At 41.5% G+C, this 13,464-nt stretch overlaps 1 protein-coding gene across 1 annotated transcript in view; it reads left to right on the forward strand.

Annotated features, from left to right (window-relative positions):
• frem2a (FRAS1 related extracellular matrix 2a) overlaps positions 1 to 13,464 on the forward strand; it is a 56,533-nt gene that overhangs the window by 36,088 nt on the left and 6,981 nt on the right. The window contains exons 7-16 of the mRNA XM_079355393.1: positions 4,635 to 4,784; positions 4,913 to 5,122; positions 5,947 to 6,144; positions 6,548 to 6,712; positions 6,939 to 7,121; positions 8,075 to 8,205; positions 8,647 to 8,805; positions 10,590 to 10,893; positions 11,253 to 11,384; positions 11,761 to 12,092. Coding sequence (XP_079211519.1) covers positions 4,635 to 4,784; positions 4,913 to 5,122; positions 5,947 to 6,144; positions 6,548 to 6,712; positions 6,939 to 7,121; positions 8,075 to 8,205; positions 8,647 to 8,805; positions 10,590 to 10,893; positions 11,253 to 11,384; positions 11,761 to 12,092 — 1,964 coding nt within the window. The remainder of the gene's footprint in view (positions 1 to 4,634; positions 4,785 to 4,912; positions 5,123 to 5,946; positions 6,145 to 6,547; positions 6,713 to 6,938; positions 7,122 to 8,074; positions 8,206 to 8,646; positions 8,806 to 10,589; positions 10,894 to 11,252; positions 11,385 to 11,760; positions 12,093 to 13,464) is intronic.

The following is a 13,464-nucleotide window of genomic DNA, read 5'->3' on the forward strand; positions in this document are numbered from 1 at the left end:
ACCGTTAGCCGGTTGAAAAATGCTGTAAGGGCTTAAAATCTATTTTGAAATCCCAGTTGATGCTCAGGGGTCACCTCATATTGATGAAGCTATAAGTAGATCTTTCCTGTCTTTATTAAAACTATAGCTCTTAATTTCCAGGATTATAAACTCACATCCCCAACTGGCAGTCTCACTAGAAAATGCAAAGTGTAAAAACAATTGTTGTTGTTCCCCATTAAACCTCCGTAGTACCACAGTGCTAGCCAATATTTTAATGTGGAGTTCTGTGGATAATTAAACATTTGATCAAGTTGAAACCCTCCGACTCATTAGTTACCTTTAAATGGCTTCATTGCTCAAGGTGTGCTTTTTCATGCTCCAGTCTGTAACTCCTCGTTAAGTTGAAATGACCTAATTATTCATCATAATCTTTAGCAGCATTTGGCTGTCTTCCAAAACATCTAAACAACAATGAGATGAGAAGTTTTATTATAGCCTCCTTTTTCAGGGAAAGCGGTTTGAACTCTGACTTGTTTTCATCTTTATTGTCACAATTCTCTTCCGCCTGGAAAGTTTTTTTAAGGATGTGGACCAGATTTAAAAAGAAAAAAAAAAATTGAATCCTTTTTGACTTCTTCCACCAACTTTTAAATTCTTTCCCTTTCTTCTTTTTTAATAGGTCTTTTAAAATCGTCGTTAATAATTTGTACCAAGGAGACTTGTGTCAGAGAGGACTTGTCATACTATTGGCAGACAGGAGACTGGGATTAATATATAACAAAGACGACTTGCAACTGAGAACTCATTTAGGGATATGAGCAGTTGTGCCAAACTGATTGTGTGTGCGTGTGTATGTGGATGTGTGTGTGTGTGAGTGTGAGTGTGGAGGCATCTGGGGACTAGTTAACAAGAAACATGACACACTGTCTGATTGTTCGTAAATTGTCAGTAGACTTCAGTCGAGTTGCTGAGTTCAAAGGAATGTGTTTGTGAAGGCCCAACTCCAGTGAGAGATGATGTGTCATTTTTAGCCTCCCAGAGGATAACACACCTTCTGACGGAGCTCTGATACCTGCACCCAGACAGTCAGACTGCAGCCTCCTGCACAATACTCAACTCTGCAAGGAAAATAATGAAATATGAGCATGGAAGATGTTGTGTGTGTGTGTGTGTGTGGGTGTGTGTGTTGATGTCAGTATGCTGTGAATGTGTTTATTTGTGTGTATGAGGTTGGACCTGAAAAGCATCAAAAATAAGTGGCGAGAAAAGCACTTGTGTGCGTGCTATTGCTCTCACTCGTTCTATTTTTCCTTCCCCCAGGTCAAAGTCGAGTTCAGTCCGTCTCCTTTCCTTCCATCTCTTTCTCTTTTTCACACACACATACACTTTCTTTCACTTTAGCTGCAAAAAAAGAAGACCCAGGGGTGTCTGCTAGATTTAGTACTTTATCAGATTAAACCCTACAGTAACTGTCTGCCTGAGTGTCGTTCTCCGCATGGCTGCGCACTCTGACTCAAAGTGAGTGTTGTCATCTCCTTGTTCCCTGCCGAGGAGGGACGACTGTCAGGCTCTCTCAGCCGGGTGCATACGGCCACAGCTGAGTTTGTAGAATTTTAGATTAGCTCAGAGAAGTTCTTGGAAACCCCAGTCCTTCATTTCAATATTGGGACAGCCTTACTCTTGGTCACACTGCAGAGGGAGTAGATTTGGACCATTGCTCATATGGACAGTATAGAAAAAAGAGGGGGAAATGTTTTTGACTTTAGAAAGTGAATTGCTCCAGGCTTCGAGATGAAGGACATTTCACATATAGGAGTTTCACATACAGTATATTGTCATGACCTAGGCACTTTTCCCATTCATAAAACAAATTATTACAGTTTTAAATAGTTGGTTTTCATGTCATATTCCAATTTCCAACACACTTCCTTCGTTAACATAGAAGAGATAAATGACAGGTCCCTCTCCTAATCTTTCTTACTGTTGATCTAAAGAAAACAAAAAGGCCACATTTTGGGGATTTCGTTTCCCAAGCTTTTGTTGTGTAACTCCTTACAAGTCAAAAGCAGGGTTTACTGCCAAACTCCTTTTTAACAGCTTGTAAATTTCGTCAATCAAATTGAAAATGAGATGTTTAATTGGAATTTTTCTCAGGTTGAACCCTCCAGCTGTGTTCATACTAAAAAGCACAGATGAGATAAAGTTGTAAAAACGAAACACAATTTGAGGCACAGTTGCTTTTGGCTGTGGTGAAGTTAGATGTTTAGTGGTGAAGTTAGATGGTTCGAGGTCTTGCAGTTATTTATTAATGTGCCCTTTCAAAGGCAAGACACCGAAGCCTGAAGTAGCCCCACTGCTATGCCAGTGGCATGTGAATATGTATTGATAGCAGCCTACTGTCAGCGTGTGATTGGATTGAATGTGACATGCAGTGTAAATGCACTCTGAGTGTTCATAAGACTGGAAAGTGCATCATACAAGATAAAGACTGTTAAATGTACTATTTGTGTTCCTAATCCAGAAGCTATATAGGATATGTAAATGCATTTTTATTTTGCACTTATTTTGTGACTTTACATACTATATGTTAGGTATATATGTATTGTAATATATTTGCAGAATATAGCCCTATTTAAGTATTGATCAGAATGTGAAGTTTGCCCTTTGAATATTGTTCGATTTAAAATGATCCTGAAGAATTATTAAGTAATGGTAATAATAACTTATACATTGCATACATTAAAACAAAGCACAAGACAACAATATCATCTAAACCACGGAAAAATCTCCTCAGGCAATGTTTACAAAGAGTCTTTTAAGTTCCTATAAGTCACCTCCCTCCAAAAGCAGGGGCCTGCTTCAGAGGACAGCTGAGAATGCTCCAGAAACTGCATTTAAAGGAACAGTGACACACAAATGGCTCCAGAAATCCACACATAATAATTATCACAATTTGGGTTTTACACCTGTCCCAGCCCTCACACACACTTCAGAGTGCTAAACCACAGACGTGGACCCAGAGGGTTAGAGAGGATGTAGTTTTCACTCATCACTCATCAGTCTCCCTGTCATGGCGTTAAGAATTTGTCGTCCCCGGGCGCAGTCGGGATGTGTGAATGCAGACGTGTATATTAACACTTGAGCGAACATTTCTTTGAGCATAAAAAGGAATGTGTGCGAGATATGAAACACGGTGTTTACAGATGTGGCATGTTTCAACACCATTGCAGTCATCTAAAGAAACACACACAGACAGAAACACAGGTAGCCGACTGTTGCCTATGTGTAAGTGTGTAAGTGTTTGGACTGATTTTTTTTAGACATCTGTTTTTTTTTCCCACCTACACGATCGAGTTTACATTGCTATGGTGCAAATTCACAAGCTCTTATTTGCATAATAAACCTGTGCTTCATCTGTAAGGTGAGGCAGACTGTGTAGGAGGAAAAAAGAAATAGTTTCATTGAGAAAGCTAACGTTTAGGTTGAGAGAGAGGACACACTTGATGTGTGAGACAGGAAATTGTTGCCCTCAGCTGTCACTTATTTTGCAAAAATAAAAGTCAAAATATAACTGCGGTAATTTGTATCGTTCCCTTCGTTATGTGCACTATTCTTAGCTTTTGTTATGTGTCCCAGTTAAAGTATATAAATAAAATATTAAAGCATGTATGAAGGGAAAAACAACTATCTCTGGACGGCTGAAGTATTTGATCATAACACTAAAAAAAAACAAGATGATACACCTGCTATTTTCGGATTACATGCCAGAATATAAGAAAAGAAGCTGAGCGAGAGACTTAAAACGGAGACAGAGGAACTTTTATTCCTCCAGTTTTTTTGGACTTGACAGGGGGGTTGTGAGAGATGAAGCTGTCAAATACACATTGGACTGCCTCCACTTTGCTGCCTCAGGAAACAATGCCAGTTCAAACAGGCCTTTGAGCAGTGTAGGAGGCCTCTTTCTCTCTTTCTCACCATCTCCCTATGCCACATTCAGAGAAAGACGCACAAGCACACACACGCAGGTCTTGTTTTTCTAGCGCTAACTGCATCCTTTTTTGTTGTTGAAAGTAGTTATTTCTGTCAGTAGAATGATAACAATGAGGTTAGATGGGAGGCCGTCAGAGGTTCAAAGGTTATGCTCCCCTGCAGTTTAACTTGAGACTAATGGGCTGTTGCTCTTTGACCCCTGTGTCCGGCTGCTGGCTTTACAATTGAATCATGTCAGACTGCAGGAGGCTGTTGACAGGTTTAATGTTACCACAGGTGCACACATATGGAGACAGGACAAGTAAAGTTAACAGAAAGCCAAACTGCAAGTCTGAACTGCTGCAAAGGTGAGTCATATGAATTTGAATGACTTTAGTGACAATCAGGACTTTGATGTGGAGCTTGAGTTAAGTTCAAACCGTGTGAAGCAACAAGGAGAAAAACTAAAAGGAAAACCCAACAGTGGTAAAATGTGCACCCCTCAATAAAAACTCCTTGGTTTAATATATAAAAAAGTCTGCAAACAAAGCAGGCGGGGTTTCACAGTGAAGTCAATCTGCATCAATAAACAACAAGGTTGAAACAGCAGGGTATAGTTATAATAGACAAATACTGCTCATTCATTTTGATTCTCTTTTTTGCTTTTCATCTTTGCACTTTAGTTCCTGTGTTTTACTTCGGAGAGGTGGAGTACCATGTGGATGAGAGTGATGGGTTTGTGGAGGTCAAAGTGTGGAGGACAGGAACAGATCTGTCAAAGACCGGCACCGTCACTGTGCGCTCACGCAAGGCCGAGCCCGTCTCTGCTGAAGGTAGGCGTGGAATTCTGAAGTCCCGTGTTGGAAATACCTCTAAGATCATCTCTGTTCGCTAACTCTACTCATCCTCTCCTGATGCTAATTTTGTTTCACCATTCTTCCCCTCGCTGTCCTTCCTGAAGCCGGCGTTGACTATGTGGGCATCAGTCGTAACCTGGACTTTGCCCCAGGTGTAAGCATGCAGACATTCAGGGTCACCATCCTGGATGATCTGGGACAACCAGAGCTGGAGGGAACGGAGAGCTTTGAGATTGTACTACGTATGCCAGTGAACGGCATTCTGGGAGAACCTGGGAAGGCTGCAGTCTTCATCAATGACTCAGTGTCCGACTGTAAGTGATTTAGTTTTTACTCAACGTCCTTAACTGTGCCATTTCTCATCCACAGTATTCATCATTTTACATCATAACAACCAATCTACTGAAAAGATTAGAACAAAGTTTGGTGGAGATGTTCATGTCACTCTCAGAATAGATTTTTGACTTCTTTGAGCATCATCATCAGGGGGAAAAAAGTTTTCAACATTTTAATGCTGTTTTTGCCAAAAGTCATATGAATAAAGTTTTTGTTATTTCACTGAAAATAGATTAGATCTTACCAAGTACATGTGCCTAATCTATCCATCCGTCTACGTAATCCATCCATTACCTATACCACTCATCTCATTCCAGAGCTGACATACAGAGACAAACAACCAGGTACACTCACTTCTACGGGCAATTTAGAGTCACAGTTTTCATAATTTCTTGTCAAAATATGTCATTACATGTTCGATAAACAAAATTCACCCGACGAATCCAGATGTAACGTCTTGTTTCAAGATGTTAAAAATACATGTTAGATAACACGTGCTCTTTCAGGTATGGCACTCCAAGTGTTTAAGATGTGCTCCATGTAAAAGTACTAACGTCCAAAAAAATTTTTCGTCAAGTAACGTCAATTTAGCTCTACTCCACAAAATATCTCTTTCCTCTTGAAGTGTGTTCATAGTTTCAAAACGATCATTACAGACGTTCAGTCAGAAACTCAAGGATGTCAAAGACACTGAATGTTATTTGATTTGCTTTTCAAATCATCTCAATCAGTTAAAATGAGACAAGCCACAGAGGGAGACACTATTGCTTTCTAATACTTGAACTCTCCTGTCGACTGACAGTGCCGAAGGTCCAGTTCCGTGTGGCCGTGTACACCGGAGAGGAGAGCGACGGTCAGATCACAGCGACAGTGTACCGCAGCGGAGACATCAGACACAAATCCACCGTTCGCTGTTACACCCGGCAGGGCTCTGCGGAGGTCGCCTCTGACTTTGATGAGAGACCCAACACGGATGCATCTATCGTCACGTTCCTGCCAGGTGCTTTAGTGATCACATCTCACGTTTCTCATGTTTTCTCTCAAGATGTATTCCAAATCAAGTCTTGACAGTTGACACCTTGTTAATCAAATCCAGGTTTGAACAGTAAGCAGCTTTTTTGTCACATAGTCTGCAAAAATCAACATTGCCTTGCAGACATCGCAAAGTATATCTTGCAGGTTTTTAATGTTCCACACATTACCTGCTGTGCTCATTTTCATCTAAAGTTTTACACAGTATGTGCCAAAAGCTTTCAGGAACTCCGGAGGAGCTGAACAAAGGGAGAAAGAGTTATATAAATAAAACGTGTTATGATGTAAAATTGTATTAGATTTTATTCTCTCCTTTCTCATCTCCAGTCGTTTGACATATCCCGTCATCACTATCTCGCTGTGCACTCTAGGCGAGACAGAGAAGCCTTGTGTTCTGTCACTGGTTGATGACACGCTGTACGAGGAAGGAGAAGAGCTGCGGTTGGTCTTAGGGAACCCGAAGAGCGACTCGCAGTTTGGCGCTTCAGTGGGAGCTCCGAATGAGACCCTGCTGAAAATCAAGGACACGGCTGACAGTAAGTTTGTTGAGGAGAGGGAGACGGAGGGGGAGGAAAATCAGAAATGAGAAACATACGAGCATGAAAGGTAGCCAACCCAGCGTTTCTCTTGTGATTAGAAGAATTGTTTGCTCTGATGAATATGAAATTCTTGCTGAAGCATGTGATTTCTAATTAGCAGTGAAAATTCAAGGTTTCTGTCCATAACTCAAAGGTCTGTCATTATCCATTCTTTGTACCTTAGAACCCATCATCCGATTTTTGGAATCAAAGTTCAGTGTCAGTGAACCAAAAGAAGCCGGCACAGTAGCAACTGTGAGAGTCCCTGTGGTACGAGCTGGTGACACATCAAAGATATCTGTTGTTCGCGTTCACACCAAAGACGGGTCCGCTATCTCAGGAGAGGACTACTACCCCGTGTCTCAAGGTGATTAGTGTACACATTTCCTTGTGGTTCCTTTTGTTGAAAGAAAAAAAAAAAAAGACACAAAAGTAATCCAAGCAATGTTAGGAAGAGTTTTAAAGAGAAATTATAAATCTGTGAATTAAATGAAAAACTAAAACATGAGTATCAAGTTTTGCAAAAGAGTTTTACTGCATGTCCAAAAGAAGCCATCTTTGTTCCATCTACCCTGCAGATATCCTTCTTAAAGGTTTCCATTATGCATGGGTAGCAGTGACTGTAATGAAAAGGTTTTGAAACAAGGCTTCTCAGAGGAATGTGGAATAAATAAAAGACGGCATGGGGATTTATTTCAGCGAGGGTCATTGATTTCTAATTTCATCCCAAATGGGAAAAGGTAATTTTTGTAATAGTCCAGTGGAGGGTCAGGTAATTTTAAATTGAATTTCAGCATTCTTCATGCTTTGTCAGCAGGGTGAAATCTTCCTCTATATCCACTCAGCTTTTTAAGCAGTGAACCTTTCCGAGCTTAATCAACGCTTGAAATATTTATATAAATACTTTCAGTCTATTCTGCCCAGCCGCCGTTCACAAAGTGCCAATTTTCCAGCAGTTTTGAATCATACACCGTTGAATTTCTCATTTTGCACTGTATTTTCTCGGTGCAGCACATTTCCAATGCAAAGCTCTGTTACTTATCTCGCGCAGAAGATGGGGCCACCTTAAGCACTATGCAAATAGAAACCTGCAATGCTTTTTAGCTAAGTGATGTGTTTTTTTCCCTCTGAAGCACTAAATCATGATTATAGCCGACCGGAGAGGCTTTTCATATTATTGTTAAAAACTAGAGGCAGCAAAGAAGAGAGAAACTTTGACATCAAGTAACCTCACTATTGTTATCGCCTAAAAAAACACCCTCCGTCAGTGCTTTGCAGTAGTTCTAACGATGTGTTTTGTGTTGTATTGTTTGTGCTCAGACATTGAGTTCAAACAGGGGGATAAGGAGCATATCGTGGAGGTGGAGGTGCTGTTTGATGGAGTCAGAGAGATGAGGGAAGCCTTTACTCTCCACCTGAAGCCGGATGAAAACATGGTGGCTGAAACTCAGGTCAGATTGACATTCGTGCCTCACCACCATGCAACTGTCACACCAAATCCAAACCGACAGTTATGGAATTTCCGCTTAATGAAAAAGTAAAGAGAAGAAAAAAGTTGTTTTTTTTCTCTTCTGTGTTGACCCATATTCATCCAGGTTAGTCCCTCTGAGATCAGTCGTCTCTTTTGCCAGCCTGCCCTTGCTCGGACAACAGCTGCACTCTGCTAGAGTTGCAGCCAAAAGAACGATGAAAATTTGCAATAAATAATAGATTATCCCAGAAACAAAAGCAGCGGGCGGAAGACAAAAAGCAAGGATGGAGGAAAAAAAAAACAGATAAAAGAAGAGAAGCCATGACTGTGAGATTGTTAACGCTGTGATTTAGTCATTTCAATTTGCAGTGTCACGATTCACTCACAGAAATGTGTCATTATTTCTCATTTTCTGGAACAGGTAACTAAAGTGATCGTCTACATCGAGGAGACAAACAGCATGGCTGACGTCACCTTCCCCTCGCTGCCACATGTGGTGTCGCTGCTCCATTACGACGACATCGCCGGGACCTCAGACAACCTTCACCCACCAGCCGGATACCCAGTCATCTGTGTCACAGTGAGTTTAAACAAGAACAGGGACGCAAGCGGCCTTTTTATTGATATGTGTGGAGTTGAATTGAAATGCTCACAATCAAACAGTCTCCTTAAAAAACACTCAGCAAACTGCAATTTGACAGACTACAATTCACATTTCTTCTGGAAGATTTCTTTGCCTGTTTTTTAGATGCTTAAGTTTCAAATGAGCTGTGAATAAGATGATGAACAGATATGAAATATGAACAGAAATGTTCAGATCCTTCTCTAAGAGTGCCTATACCTCCATATATTGTGAAAAGTGTTATACAATACACTTTATGTTCTGCTGTGAAATATCTATATGGATTTCTTTTTTATAATGCACATTATATTTATGTATCATTTTCCAAACACACAGTGTGAGTCGGGCCAAATGCACAACTCCTTTCCCCCTGAGAGCCATCTCTTCACTCTGTTGCACCTCCAGATTCTCAAACAGTTTTTATTTGAAAGCCATCAAATAGCCAATAGAACTCATCTTCTATGTTTTAAAGTCTGCACATGAATACAAATTCAGACTGTGTGGTTTTAAACATGTGTAAGAACAAGTGACTTTAGAGCAGGGATCTCCAACAAGTAGCTCAGGAGCTAAAAAAAATTGAAATAATAATAATAATTGAAATAAATGCTCCTCTTGCATCTATTCATGTATCTGGCCCATAAAAACAAGTGTAGAGTAGTAATGTTTCCTTGGATGTTGATGTGATGTTTCAGTAACATAGCTCACTGTGTGGCACAACAAATATTTATGTTTTTTTCTTGGGCCTTAAAGTGAATTTAAGATTATTGATTAGCATTGGCTCATTGCAATTTCGCACGCGTAAAAACAGTAGCTTAATTCAGCTGACTTGTAAATAAATGCAAGCAATGTGATGCAAGGAGCTCTTGGCCAATTTCATTTTGTCAAAGTAGCTCTCAGATGAAGAGAGGTTGGAGACCCAATGATGGTACGGTGTGTGTACAATAGACCTCATGATTAATTTGAAGCCCTGCCTTCTGACTGACAGAACTGATAAACATGTTGTAGACCATTAAAAGTTTCCTAGATTCGAAACACGTGGCAGGGCAGAAAGTCTGTTTTTTTTTTTGTTGCTTTGGTCGTCCCAGCAGTCTCCATTCGACACACATTACTTCAGTTAAACTTGCAGTGTTTTTTTTTTTTTTTCCTGTAATGATGTTACAGGACCTAGAGACCCATACTTTTCTTCAGTCAAAGTTAAACTGTCCTTCTGGACTCGCCCAGTCTGTCTTTAACAGACACAACACACAGTTTAGTCCTCGTGCTCTCACTCACAGGAGAATTACTTCTGCTCTTGGATGCAGATTGAGACAGACAACTCAATGGCTCTTCCTGATGTGTAAAGACATTGCTCCTCAGGTGGCTCCTGTGTTCGTGTATGTGTGTGAGTGTGTGTGTTGTGGCCAGGGAGAGGAAATGGAGTCATCTTGTCAAAACTGAAATATTGAGTGCTGCATCAGGAGGCGAGGTGTCATCAGGTTTAAAAGGATATCCATGGTAGCACTTCAAAGCTCACCTCTAAGTCCCATATCTCTTTCTTGCTATAAATAAGATATTTTAAAAACTTATATATAAAAACACAACGTGCTGAAACATCTGGATTTCCTCAGCTACACTCACTTGTTAGTTTGTATTCTGCACCTCTCTCTCACCATTTGTCCTCTGGCATCTGCTGTATCATTCCCATCTCTCTGCTGTCCCCGCACGCCCACCCACTCTTGCTAACATCCCTATCCGTCCCTCAGGCGTGCAACACAAAATACCCAGACTACGACAAGACGGGCTCGATCTGTGTCAGCGAGCACATCAACAACACTCTCACCCGCTACCGCTGGCTCATCAGCGCCCCAGCTGGCCCTGATGGCGTCACCAGTCCCATGAGGGAGGTGGACTTTGACACCTTCTTCACATCCTCCAAGACGATCACACTGGACTCGGTCTACTTCCAAGCAGGCTCCAGGATCCAGTGTGCAGCCAGGGCTGTTAATTCAAATGGGGATGAGGGTTTAGAGCTCAGCAGCCCCATTGTCACAATCAACAAGCAAGAAGGTGAGGCCAGAACAATGAATATCTGTCTCTGCGTCTGAACATTGGCAGGTTTCTTGGTGAGGAAAAAAAAAACACGTTTTGGCTGCATGTAGCGGTGAGGTTGTTTTTTTTTCTTCCAAGAACCGTGAATGCTCAGGAACAGGGCTTCTGAATTTTCAGTACCTGCCGTACAGTACAGCTTTAGATCACAACATGTATCATCATTATATATAATTATACTATATACATAATATCTTAAAGTGGATTTATGAAATTAGTAATAGCCTGTAGACACAATCATAGCCACACATTTGGTCCTCTCCCCTTCAAAGTGTGACACAATGTCCTTCAACATGTCTCCTCTCCTCTGTCATATTCAGGCATGTGTCAACCACGTAAGATGGGGACAGTCGGCGCTGAGCCTTTCTCTGCCAAGCTACGCTACACTGGAGCCGACGACCCAAAACACCCCAACCTCATCAAAGTGACTGTCACCATGCCACACATAGATGGTAGGTAGGAGCTGGAGGCAGGATGAAGTGGAGTGTAATGTAGTGTGTGTAATATTCACGTCTGAGGATCCACAGCAGCGTGACAGTCAGAATATGGATCGTGCCGAGTTGTATCGGAGCACGCTGTAGGAACCTTCCAGCAGAGCCACTACTTAACATTCCCTTCTTGATTTTTAATCAGCTTCCTTCGGCTTCGGATTTCCTTTTTTCTGTTGCCCCGCTGCTTTGCGTATCATCACGTTTTTTTTTTTCTTCTCCCTTTTCACTCAACTTTTTCTTTCCACTAAGTTTTTTTTTTTTTTTTTTAAGTAGTACTGTCTTGTATCAAAGTTAGTCGGACACATTCTGAATCACATTGTCTCTCTTTGCCCCGCAGGCATGCTTCCAGTAATCTCCACTCGCCCCCTCATGAACTTTGATCTGACTCTCAGTCCCGACGGAACCCGGGTTGGAAACCACCGCTGCTCCAACTTGCTCGACTACAATGAGGTCAACACAGGTCACGGCTTCATCACTGCCTCGACGCGCAACCCTGAGAGCATGGGAGACACGGCGCCCTACCAGTTCAGCGACTCTCTGCGAGGGAACAGCACACTGCGCTTCTACAGGAACCTGAACCTGGAGGCCTGTCTGTGGGAGTTCAGCAGCTATTACGACATGTCTGAGCTGCTCACAGACTGTGGAGGCACCATAGGGACTGACGGACAGGTGTGTGTGTATATGTGTGTGTTTATGTCAACAATGTATAAATTCCAATCTAGAGTTTGTATGTACATCTGTTTGACTGTCAGCCGTTGTGTGTGTGTGTGTGTGTGTGTGTGTCCCTGTGTGTATGATCAGTCTATTTACAAGCACAGACATAACGGCACCGTATCTGTTTGCCTGTATTTTACGTCTCAGTCACTGCATATTTGTGTTTGCCGGCTCTGTACCCCAGCATGTGAATGACAGATTTAGTGCAGGCATAGTAAACACACACACACACACACACACACGCACACCTGCCATCCATTCTCCTTATGCATGGGGTTCCCACATTTTAAGCTTACAACCTTCAAAATGAGTCGGCCAGAGACTGCGGACCTTAACTATTCCTTTGTTGTATACTGTATATCATAGCAGGAACACACCCACTGATAGACCAATTTAAACATTGGTAACAAAAGAACTACACAAAATAATACAACAGCCTGGAAACATTAAAAATACAAATAATAAACTATTTACTAGCCATGCAGGTGTGTGCATATGGGTACTCCAGTTTGTTGTTCTCCGCTATTTTGTTGAGTTCCGTTGGACCGCACATAGTGTTGATATAAGGCAAATATTGTCATCATAGCGTGGTGTCGTGGACTCTGTTGCTTAAGTCCGCTACTTCTGCGTGGTTTTTTTTTTTTTACATCACGTCTTATCTCAGAAGACCCCCCCTGCCGTCTGACAGGGATAGTCTCCTGCTGTGAGAAGCATATTTGAACAGTCAGGTAGGGAGAATCTCTGGAGCAGTCCTCACCGTAATTATCTCTAAATATCATCCAGACTGCATATGTGAAAACGGCTATATTACTGCCTGCAGACTCCTTTTCTACCTCCTGTGACATCCCCTATTCTGTTTGACACAATGACAGACGTGTGAAAACTTGTGAAAATGTCATGGGTAGGGTTTTCATACACTTGGAGGAATTTCGAAGAGTGAATGTGTGAAATGGGTTTCAGAAATCATGAAAGGACAGTCTTTTTAATGGTGGCTTGTTTACACATACCTACAGTCAGGGTTTGTAGCAGAATTGCAGCTCTTTTTGCTTTACTGGCTTTATGATTTTGACAGTCTAGCTCAGCAGAAAAGTCATTCCGTTTGCTGTTTTATTTTGGTATCATGGTTTTATTTTGGTATCATGGTTAGCTGTCAATAAGCTGCTTTTTGTACCATTGTTGCAGTTGTTTTTTTGTATTGTATACCGCACATAGCTGCAGCATTCTCACTGCTCTTGTTGTTGTTGTTGTGGATTAGGAAACAGACCCTTTGCTCTTTCGCTCATGTCCTGATGCTTCTTTGTGTTCATTCAGCCTTTGATCTGTGAGC

The sequence above is a fragment of the Symphodus melops genome (genome assembly GCF_947650265.1).
Source record: "Symphodus melops genome assembly, chromosome: 11".
In the NCBI taxonomy this organism is placed as follows: Eukaryota; Metazoa; Chordata; class Actinopteri; order Labriformes; family Labridae; genus Symphodus; species Symphodus melops.